At 24.9% G+C, this 12,035-nt stretch overlaps 3 protein-coding genes across 4 annotated transcripts in view; 2 read left to right on the top strand and 1 right to left on the bottom strand.

Annotated features, from left to right (window-relative positions):
* Positions 1–12,035, top strand: part of LOC148937216 (uncharacterized) — a 223,125-nt gene that overhangs the window by 102,216 nt on the left and 108,874 nt on the right. The window lies entirely within an intron of this gene.
* Positions 127–3,662, top strand: LOC105425277 (very long chain fatty acid elongase AAEL008004-like). Of its 2 annotated transcripts, XM_089073527.1 has the most exons (5): positions 127–732; positions 1,294–1,497; positions 2,023–2,169; positions 2,258–2,325; positions 2,608–3,662. In XM_089073527.1, exons 1-5 carry the CDS (start codon positions 687–689, stop codon positions 2,782–2,784), a joined length of 642 nt encoding a protein of 213 aa, XP_088929653.1. In that variant the 5' UTR covers positions 127–686; the 3' UTR covers positions 2,785–3,662. The 2 variants fall into 2 exon arrangements, with proteins under 2 accessions (XP_088929653.1, XP_088929652.1); XM_089073526.1 differs by having other exon boundaries at positions 152–732; positions 1,294–1,553; positions 2,023–2,325.
* LOC105425279 (very long chain fatty acid elongase AAEL008004-like) lies at positions 6,563–11,850 on the bottom strand. The gene is made up of 4 exons (XM_011635976.2): positions 9,699–11,850; positions 8,804–9,066; positions 8,062–8,364; positions 6,563–7,835 (listed from the first exon to the last, which is right to left on the bottom strand). Exons 1-4 carry the CDS (start codon positions 9,742–9,744, stop codon positions 7,656–7,658), a joined length of 792 nt encoding a protein of 263 aa, XP_011634278.2. The 5' UTR covers positions 9,745–11,850; the 3' UTR covers positions 6,563–7,655.

Raw genomic sequence — 12,035 nt, 5'->3', positions numbered from 1 at the left:
AAAATAAATTATTGAATTAAAGATTACAAACATTTTTTTATAGATTTTTATGAAGACGAAATTTATTGGAAAAATTATTTGAAGTAAAAATTATTATATAACAAAAATCTATAAAATTATAAACTTATTAAAATAAAATCAATCAATTATAATGCAATAATTCAAACTTCAAGGATAACAACGATACTGCAAGGATACAAAATAACAACAAAACTTACAATCTGCAAAAAAAAATATAAAAATAATTCTAGTTATGAAAAGATTCGTTTAAATTGTAATCAAGTGCTAAAGTCTATTTTTTTTTTTTCTTTTTAATTGTATCGAGTGTCATATTTATAAATTACCATTTGTTGATTGGAATTAATATTTTATTGCAATCAATTTTAATTAATACGTACGTCACATTGTGACATTGCTACACAGGCATGTAAGGTCATATAATAAAATTATGTACATACATTAGGAGTTCAAAATTATATTTCTTACATGAGGAAATCAGTACAAAGTACGGAATAGCCGGCGATATAAATACAATGAAAAAGCGCAGTAGATGACTGTGCGTGCTAGATGATAATGCACGATTGGTTCATCGATAGTTGCTTCGAGGGTAAAATTGAACGGTGAAATCTTGTATAATAAAATTGGCGAATTACAAAACTGTTAGTACTGTGCCTACTGCGCCTATCATGGGTCTCTTACAGGATATATTGCATCATTGGACAGAACAATTGGGTAGGTGCTCTCTTCAAAATGACGATCCAAAGTTTAGCAGCAATTTATAAAATTTTTTTGAGAGAAACTTTATTCACAGAAAGACTTTGTATGAAAAACTTGGTCAATAATATTACTGAATATCAAGCTTATCCGTAAAATTATAAGAACAAGAAATTATATTTTTTTAATTGGAATCTTTAAATTTGTTAGTTTTTTTAAAGTAAATAAAAATGACATAAAAATAGAAATAATATGATAACTTTAATGTAAATGTATAAAACGTCAGCATTTGTATATAAGCAATAATAATAATAATAACAATGATGATAATAATAATAATATATGAATAATAAATTAACAAATAATCTTATGAAAAAAAAGTTTATTCACCAGTTTATTCGAATATTTATCATGGAATGTCAGTTTAATCAATCATTTTACATAATTGAAAAACTTAAAATGCTAATCAAAGTGCGATATTTTTTCATAATTAGTAGCTCTGTTTGTCTTTATAAAAATAATATATTTTCTTTGTTTAATGTGTCTAAACGTATTTCAATAAACTAATTTGACTTTTAGATCCACGAGTGGCTGATTTACCATTCGTCGCTTCTTCCTATCAAGTACCACTTATAATATTTGCATATTTATACTTCGTACTCGTCTGTGGGCCTCGATTCATGAAGAACAAGTCGCCACATTCATTGGAGACGTTTATGAAATTATATAACATAGTCCAAATTGTGGGAAACGGATGGTTATTATATGATTGTATTAACGTTGGTTTGTTCTCGTGCAAATTAATCTGTCCCGTTTTTTTTGATTATAGTTCAATGAGGGTAATAATTTATACGTAAGCTATTTTCTGAGAAAATGTATGCCATCGACAGATATCTGTTTATAAAGCTAATATTTATAAAAAAAGTTATATACGCTATATCTCTGTAATTCTCTATATAATATTTTTGTAAAAGTAATATAATAAAAAAAACCTTCGATTAAGTTTTGCTGGGAAAACAAAGTAAAAGTTAAAGTTAAATACAGAAAAAGAGAAAAGGATAATTTTCTGTTAGTAGCATATATTTTCATCTTAAAAATTATTTACACAATCAAATAAATATATATATTAATATAATTAACAATATATTAAAATAAAAAAATAATATTAAATTTCCATTTACATTTTACATTTGTTTTATAAAATATATTTTACACGTATAATGTTCTATATTTATATATTTATATACTATATTTATTTTATAAAACAAATATATCGAAAATGATTGATAACATTTAAAATTGTTGCAGTTTGTGAAAAATGCATATTACTATTTCTTGTTGAAAATATTAGACTGTGTCGAGACGGGTATATTTATATTAAGAAAGAAGGACAATCAGGTGTCCGTTCTACATTTATACCATCATGTATCTACCTTATTTATAACGTGGACCGCCGTAAGATATTATATTGCCGTTCCCATAATATTTATAAGCATGCTAAACATCTTTATACACACGATAATGTACACATACTACTTCCTAGCGGCCTACGGACCAAATGTTCAAAAAGCTATTGCACCTATGAAACGATGGATAACTATAGCACAAATGGTAAATTCTCCTAATTTTTCTTCACATTTCTTATGTTGTCATATCATTCTTTTGAATTTTCTTCAAACTACTTTATATATTTCATGTTCAATTGATAATACTTTTACAACTCGATAATACATTTTTTTTTTTTTTGTACAAATGAACGAGCAAATGAACAGAGCAATCGAGAATATTTTGCATCTCTTTTATTTCATTACAAATATAAACTAGTTGAGTTTAAATATGCATGATATTAGATTCAAGATAAGCAATAAATTAATTGAACTTTCTTATTTGCAGGTGCAATTTGTTGTGATAATTTTGTATACATCACATCCACTCATACTAGGTTGTAAGATAGTGAATAATTGGGCTATTATAATATTTATTATAGATGTCTTGATAAATTTCTGTTTATTTTATAATTTTTATCAAAAGACGTACAAAAAATCGCGAAAAGCGAAAAGTAAATTGTAAAATATAAATTATGAAAGATATATCAGGAGACACGGTAGTGTTTCGGATGTCAAGTCAACCGAGAACACTACCTTTCTATACATCTTAATGATATTATTGATATCAATTCCTGTTTCATTTCCTTTCACTCTTTCGTTATTTATTACTCTTCTTGTAGTAATAATACATATAGACAAACAAAATGTTATTGTGTACTCTTTCTTACTTAGTTTAACACAATAGCGATACAAATGTATGTAAATTGTATAAAAAAAAAATTAACTTAAAAACTAATTTATTAAATATAGATATTTAATTAATTCGCGATACAAATGTCTACACATATGTGTAGACACCTATTAGTCTTTTTAATTTTTAAATTTAAAAGTTGAATAAATTCAAAAATTAATAGACGCTGAAAATCTTGCCCGATTGTATAATGACTGAATTATTTATTTTCCGTTAAACTAGTTTATATATATTTTAAAATTATAATTAATACTTTTGCCCAATATAGAACGTTGGTCAAGGAAGGTTTCTAGGATTCAGAAACCCATAAAGATTAAAACTAGGGAGTATTTATCAGAAATTCCTCCGTTATGATTATTCCAATTTTTCTTTTCGTACTAGCAGAAATTGCGAATTATTAAATATTCTATGTTCAACAATTATTATCGTTTATTATTATCATTAGAAATATTATTTATTCTGTGTATTTGTAGGAATAATATGTAGGAAATAATGGTAGAAAATTGTTCCAATCATATAATAAGAGATTTTAACAAATGTTACTGTTCTTAATAATGAGTGAAAATGAATAAACAAATATAAAAATATAAACAAATATAAAATGCATAAATTAATCTATTGGCTAAAATATATAAGTAGTATAATCGGTAGTTTACTCTTATTCTTATCTTTATTACTTACGACAAGAATTTAAAAGTACTACATTCTGCATTTATCGGTTTAAACTCATACATGTACTCGCATCAATATTGACGATCCTAGGAAATACCATTATCTGTGATTACACTCGATAATCTGCATAATCTTAGACAGTTTTAGAGTTATACTATACGGGTACATCTTTGTCTGACAAACGTGACATGTGTTGCATATACTTGACACTTAATGTCAAACTTGGAGAATTAGGAGAGTGACATTTTGAGTTTACGAGAAATACTTGTCAGAAATACTTTATCACTTTGCTAACAATCACGAATATCGATCACTCCCGGATATAAGAAAATATTAACCCACCTTGACTAAATTTTTATATTCCTTTGTATTCGATTTTTGTATCTTAACAACACTTACAATTAAAATTAAAATGTCATTACATAAATCATCACAAAACAATTTGCATTTCTTATAAATTATAAACGAGTAAAGATTTTAGAAATAGATTGAAATAATTAATAACAATAATAAAAACTTGAGCTTTATCAATAATATAAAATTGCGATTAAATTCCATTCGCATAAAATTCTGTAACATGATTTAGAATTTTCTGTTATTAAAATGTAACATTTTCATATTGTGACAATGAAATTTATGTTGATAATATTAATATTAACTTTTGTAATGTATTATTAAAAATTATTTATATTAAAATGTTTCCTTTTTTGTTTATCATTTTAATTGAAAAATTATTTTAATTGAATTCTTGATTTTTATAAAAATGCACAGTTGATGATGCAAACCACATATAAACACACAGACATACAAAAAAAGTTTATTCATTAATTACTTAAATGTGCATACGTACATTAAAGTTTTCTTGCGTTTAGCGCTGGAAAAATTTTTTAAAAATTTCTAGTTAGTTTAAAGATACATTTAGATAATCAATATTTAATGTAACTTAACTCACATCACCATACGCACTAAATTTTTTAACAAATAGATATACATACGCACATCACAGAAGAATATTTTTGTGAATCAAAATTCCATAATTTTAAATTCTTTATTTTATAAGTACTAAAAATAAGATTTCAAATAAATTACAATTATTGTTTTTATTAATAATAAAACCTTTCCCACAACACTAGAAACAAAAAAATCACTTATCTTAACAAAAATCAGTAAGCTCAGAAAAAGCAATATACAAATATATATATATATATACATTTTTTTTGTTAAATACATATCGAAATATAAATAATTAATTATAATTTTTAAACAGCTTGCATTTTATTTAAATTCTTTAACATTTACTTACTTTATATTTATGTGTGATTTAAATATCAGTATACTATAAAGTGAAGCTAAAATATATCTATGTGATATATCTAATGATCTATGTGTCTATTAAACAGACTATTATTATATAACAGTCATTTTTCTTACACTTTTTAATATTCTATTTTTAATATTTGACATAGTTACATATTTGTTTTAAAAATCTATTTGTAACACAATAATATTTACAACAAATTAATAAATTATAACTATCAAATAAATAATATTACATGACAAAATTATCATATTATATCCCACATTAATCACATATGCGTGTGTATTGTGTAATTAATTACTGTTTGGCTTAATTACTTAAACAGTACAGAAGTTGCATTCTCTGTATTGACTGTAAGTACTGATAATAATATCATTTAATAAAGTTGTAAGAGCGTTTGTTATTATTAACGCTGCTTTTGCACTACAATAATGAAATGATACCTGCGGTACTATGGCCAAGTTTATGGTAATATAACTTATTTATTGATTCAAGAATAAATAAAAAAATTGTGGCAATGTTCTAACTTCTTGTATTCTTGATTATTTGCGTCATCTATTAAAACATATGTCATAGACGTTGCCATCTTTCTATTGCAATTGTCTTGCAAGTCACAATAACACAGGAAATGATAATCTACAATGTCATCGACATTAGGTATGAAGGTAAAAAAATTAAGCAAAAAAAAAAAAAATAAAAGGGCTCAATTAAAGCTTTTATTTTTTTACTCTTATTTCTATTACTTATGAAGACTACAAGAACTTGAAAGTATCAGCACTTGTCAGTTTAATCTCTCTGGCACACTTGTCCTCGCCTCAATATTAATATTATATCAAGAATAAGAAATGCAATATCTGTTTGATTACATCTGATAATCTGCATAATCTTAGACAGTTTTAGAGTTGTTATTATATCGGTAAATCTTTGTCTTGAACAAACGTGAAGCATGTTGCATATACTTAATAGTTGATCAGTCAAACTTGGTGAATTTAAGAGAGTGACATTTTGAATTTACGAGAAAATACTTGTAAGTATCACTTTGCTAACAACTATGAACACTGATCATTCCTGAATGTAAGGATAAATCCTTTACTTACTTCAACTCAATTTTTATATTTTTATATTTTTTTGCATTCTACTTCTATATTCTAACAACACTTATAATCAAAATTAGAATATCATAACATAAAACAATCCGCATTTCTTATAAATCAGAAATAAATAAATATTTTAGAAACAAAATGAAATAATTAACCACAATCATAATATGTCGTATAACAAAAATTAAGGTTTCATCAATAATATAAAATTGCGATTAAAGGTGATTGCATAAAATTCTGTAACCTGATTTAGAATTTTTTGTTATTAAAAACATATAACATTTTCATACTGTGACAAATACTGCGAAGTTTATGCTGATAATATTACTTTCTATTTACTATATTAAAGATTATGCACTAAAATGTTCCTTTGTATTTACAAATCATTTTAATTGTAGTCTAAGCGATTTTTTATAAAAATGCACAATTGTATAATACAAATTACACATATACACAAAAATACATGTCCAAAAAATATATTTATTATTAATTGTTTAACTATTACATACGTTACATACGTTTTAAATACATATTTTCTTGCGTTTATTATATATATTTATTTTAAAAATAAGATATAAGAGGAGATTTTAAATAATTCACAATTGTTGTTTCATTAATAATAAAATTTTTGCCATCACTAGAAATAAAAAAAAAACACTTATCTTAATAAAAATCGATAAGTTCAATAAAGCAATATACAAATATACACTGTTAAGTATTGAAATACAAAAATTTATAATTTTTAAATGGTTTGCATTTGATTTAAATTTTTTAATATTTACTTATTTTAAACTTATATGTAATTTAAGTATCAATACAGTGAAGCTAAACTATATAATAATCTATGTGTCCGTTTAACAGATTACTATTATAATATGACAATCATTTCTATTACATTTTTTAAATTTGATATTCCATTCATTGTGTTTAACATAATTATATGTTTATTTTAAAAACCTTTTTGCAACACAACAATGTTTACAAATTAATAAATTACAACTATCAAATAAATAATATTACATGACATAACTGTCTCATACTTAGTATTATTCATATATGCGTATAATTAATTATTACTTGCTAATTACTTAAACAATACAGAGCGTTCCCTGTATTCACTGATAATAATGTCATTCAGTAGAATTGTAAGAGCGTTCATTATTACTAACGTTGCTTTTGCACTACAGTAATGAAACAATATCCACTGTGGCAAAATTAATCGTAATACACCTGTCTATTGTTTTAAGAATAAAGAATTGTAATAATGTCTTAATTTGCAAAGTGCTTAATGAAATCATCAGATTTTTATTGTTCAAAATAATCGTGTGATTATTTGCAGTATCTATTAAAACACATGTCCTTCGTAGGCGCTACCCATTTTTCTACCGCAGTCTTGCCTTGCAAGACGCAATAACAAAAATAGAAAATGATAATCTATGTTATCGACATTAGATATGAAGATATTCTGAAACCTTTCTATCGCATATATCAAAACGCAAATATTTTACAGTGAATAAATCATCGGAACGCAATCGCAGAATTACTTCTTGACGTTAATTGTTTTTTTGTTTAGATGCCTTAATGTAATTTTTCTTATAAAAATCATAAAATAAATATAAAAATATTAATACATTTATAATAAACATAAATGCAATTTTTTTGTTTTGTTTTGACATATGGCATTTTGGATTAAAACTTTGCATCATAATTAGTATTATGGCAACAAATTGTACCTGTCACAAACAAAAAAAATATATTAAAAAACAAAACAAGTCAAATGTGCATTATATTACTTAACAAAATAATAAAAATCAAAATAATAAAAGATTATTTTAGATGAAATACATAGTTTTATATATACAATGTGTATATATATATATATATATATATATATATATATATATATAAAATATGTATACAGTTTAATAAAATATTATAAAATATTATGTTAATATTTACCATTTGTAGCCTAGTTATAAATGGTTTAATGAAAAGTATCATTCGTTGGAGTTTTGGATTCCATGCAGCCATGAAATAATATATGTACATGATTACATGCACGGCACAATTAATATATCCGATATATGTCGCTCTTTCATCAAATACGTACTTAAAAAAATACCACACAAATATTACATTGGATACGTGATGGTAAACATGTAAAGTAGATACTTGATTCTGTTTCTTTCTCAACACAAATACACAGGTTTCAACATAATCAAAAAGTTTCAGAGGGAGTGTCCCCCATACCAAATTTAGTACCTGAAATTATAATTTTTATATACAAAATATATAAAATATTATAATTATTAAAATAAATATCACTTATTGACGTCATAGTTAGCAGTGAGAACAAGAATAAAAAATTGAAAACTATGAATTAATTATAAAATCGAACAGATTCCTTCATAATTTGTTATTATTATTTATTTGAGAGATCCAAATTCGAAAAATAAGTATATGTACAATCTTTTATTCGAAATAATTAATTGTTTACGTTGATTAAAATCTATTCAAGAGCTATTGAACACAACATTACATTTCTTTAAACGGATATATTCTGCTTTTCATTGAAAAGAATATTGCATATCGGAGATTAAATTAATTAAAATACATCGTTTAATAACATTCTATCTTGCAAGTATTATAATTTAGTATTTTATGACTTTTATGATAATTATATTATACAATGAAAACATACTTTCGCATCGGAAGCGTCAAAATTTGAATTGGAACAGGTTGGAATGTACTTTGTAAACACACCAACAGATATAAATTGCATTACAAACCATGCATTTGCCATAATTTGAATAAAATCATAAAGCAATATAAAGTTTTTCAATTTATACGGTGGTCGATTTTTCATATAGCGAGGACCAGCATAAAGAATAAAATATAAATATCCAAGAGTTATTGACAATATTAGATACGGCGAGAGTATTTGCCATTCGCGAGTTTGTGGGTCTGTAAAAATATAATTTTTTAAATAATATAAAATTATTTTCTATATCACGATGTCTTTACAATAACAATTTGACGTATTTCCAAATACACAAGAAAGTATAAGAAATTGTTGCTATATATACTTGTTGCTATTATACAGCATTGCGCATTTACGCAAGCAATAATTTCTTACATGCAAGAAATTTCAGAACCAATCAAACTTGTTATGTTTAAACATTTGCGTTTTGTAAGTATTTCTACAAGATATTTACAAATAAATTATTTATTTATATCAATTATTTCTGTTTTTATGTTAAAACAAAAAAATAATATGATAGCGCAATGTTTCTAAACTTATTATAGACTTCTTTTTAAATTTTCTTTTTTCAAAGTTAACATAATTTTTCACATTTGCCACATAATTATCTTTATTATAAAATGTTAATAAAATCAATCATATTTATTAACAGTATAATATAAATGTTGTTTTTGTCTAAAATCTTTAATATGATGTCAAATTGCTTATTAAAGAGTTTCTTTTTTTAAGAAGTCGGATCAAATTGTTCTAATATCTAGTATATTATAATCTCTAGCATATTAGAAGATGTATGTGAAATTACTTAAAAAAAAGGAAAAGACATAAAATTACTCACGTGCCAATTCTACAAACAAATAATTATGTATTTCTATCAAATCCATTATAGAAAAATATAATCAGTGTCACAATAATATATTAATATTTTTTTACTTAATTTATTAACTTATTTTGTTCAAAGAGTCGGATAAGTTCCGCAACTTTGAAATGTTAGACTGCTTCTGCCAATTGTACAATTATCGTGTTATATAAAGTGGCACACATTATACTTTGAACTTGAAGTTAAATAGTTCCGTGCATCCATCTTCTATGCATATTAATAAATTTTCCATTTATTTAAATTCTAGCGATAGTTCTCGCTAGTTCCAACAGAATTCTATCTTCTAGTATCAATTTTAAACAGAGTTCCGCCCGTTATATGTTATTAAATAGTTTTTTTTTAGTCATGGAAGCCAGCGTAAATCATCAGCATGCCACTTTATCTTCGAGTATCGTGCTGACTGTATTAAAAGTTCATGAAAGTTGATAAATTTTGGTTTGTAATATAATATTGAAATTGGAACTCGAGTAGGACTGACCGGAATTGTTGCCAAAAATAATAATATTTATAGTTTTCTTATACTTTAGAGGTGAGCGTATCATGCTGGATTCGCAAAGTTAGCACGGCATTTTTTAATTTTTCATTTTTTCATATAAAGAATGCGGAACTTTTTTTAATTTTTATATGGAATTGTAGAATTATGAAAAGTGCTGCTGGAATTCTACTTGTTTTTTTTTTTTTATAATTTAGATTGTCGTGTTAACTTCACAGATTCTAATTTAAACATGCGCACTTGCAATGTTACATTAATAAATTGCAATTGCAGTAGTGTACTTATTTTTGCGTAATGAGTCTGCGAAATAATGTCAAATCGATCTTTTTGTAAAAAAAAAATCGAGAAATATATTCATTTACCTGTAATAAAAAAAGAAAAAGAAAAGGAAAACGTATTAATAAAATATGTATCGATACAAGTATAAAATACAACAATTCCTTACTTTTAAAATTATTTTAAAATAATGGTTTGTAAAAAAAAGCGTGCACTCAAAATACATAAAATAAATCTTTTCTGACTGAAAATATATAATTTGAAAAAATAATTTAGAAGGTTTTAAATATAAAAATGATATCTATTAAATTATATATATTATTGTAAATGAGCTTCAAAAGCTATTGAAAACAGTAAACAAAAGATACATAAGTGTTATATATAATATAAAATTTAAATAATATATAGGTAAATTATAAAATGATTGTGTATTTATGATGATTTAATATGCCACATAATCGCAATATATAATTAAAAAAGTTGACACTAGGAAATATTATTTCTTCCATAAACTATTCGATTAGTCCAAAAAAAGTCTATTTTTGTATCTTTTTTTCATAAATTTTTCTCTGACTAATAGTATCGTGACGTATTAAATATTTTATAACAATAACGCTGTGTTATAAAAATAAATTTGATTCAAAAAGATTGCAATAAAAAATTACAAATAATGGACTGACTGCATTTCCAAAATATTAATTTGTCAATTCACCGTCGCACTTTTTAATCCTTAATAAAAATTAAAATTTATATTCTGTATCGATGACCATGATAGATTGTAATTAGATTGTAATCTATAATTAGATTGTCGTATAGATCAAATTTCCGCGCTCGTGCAAAAAAGTATGACAAAGTATGAAAATTGAAATAGCGCATTCGTACAACCCATCAGATTTTGATGCTCATTTTCAGACAGGATTTTTGGATTCGCGAACGTGGAATGTCGAAATATTTTGTCAACCGGTTGCACGCTTCATAAGAATCTCTGTTTATTAATGCTGAAATATTCAGTTGACAGGGAGAGGAAGAAAGAGAGGAACAGTGGGGGGAGGGAGCAGATTTTACTGTGGCAATTGCTCAATTCATTCGTAATGCGTTATTATACATTTGACATAATAAATCGCATGATAATTTATATCCTAATCGTATTGACACCGTCAATTAATGAGAGATTTATCAGAATTTCATCATGAAACGAAATGTATAATAAATCATGTGCAGCAGAAAGATATCGTTAATAATGTTATAAAATTACATAGAGTTTTATACACCAATATTTTATTATGCAATTAAATTTTTTTACCCTAATGTTAAGACTGCTTTAAATAATTTATAATTCGTGTCAAAAGCTAAAATTTTAGTTACAATATTATAATAGTTTAAATCCAGATCGATGCGCACACACACACACACACACACACACACACACACACAAAACTGGGTGTGTGCACACATGATTCTATAGACGCAGATATTTCGCGATATCGCAATATTACATCCCTCATATATCTTCAATACTTTTCATA

Source organism: Pogonomyrmex barbatus, unplaced genomic scaffold (assembly GCF_055798465.1).
Source record: "Pogonomyrmex barbatus isolate J1 unplaced genomic scaffold, ASM5579846v1 scaffold15, whole genome shotgun sequence".
In the NCBI taxonomy this organism is placed as follows: Eukaryota; Metazoa; Arthropoda; class Insecta; order Hymenoptera; family Formicidae; genus Pogonomyrmex; species Pogonomyrmex barbatus.
The sequence above is the reverse complement of the archived record's forward strand: the minus strand, read 5'-3'. Positions and strand labels throughout refer to the sequence as shown.

Coding starts and splice junctions, on each gene's coding strand:
- LOC105425279 (XM_011635976.2), bottom strand. CDS start 9,744: ATGGATTTGATAGAAATACATAATTATTTGTTTGTAGAATTGGCAC. Junction 9,067..9,698: donor TTTGTTTGTAGAATTGGCAC/GTGAGTAATTTT, acceptor ATATTTTTACAG/ACCCACAAACTCGCGAATGG. Junction 8,365..8,803: donor TTGACGCTTCCGATGCGAAA/GTATGTTTTCAT, acceptor TTATAATTTCAG/GTACTAAATTTGGTATGGGG.
- LOC105425277 (XM_089073526.1), top strand. CDS start 687: ATGGGTCTCTTACAGGATATATTGCATCATTGGACAGAACAATTGG. Junction 733..1,293: donor TCATTGGACAGAACAATTGG/GTAGGTGCTCTC, acceptor TTTGACTTTTAG/ATCCACGAGTGGCTGATTTA. Junction 2,326..2,607: donor GGATAACTATAGCACAAATG/GTAAATTCTCCT, acceptor TCTTATTTGCAG/GTGCAATTTGTTGTGATAAT.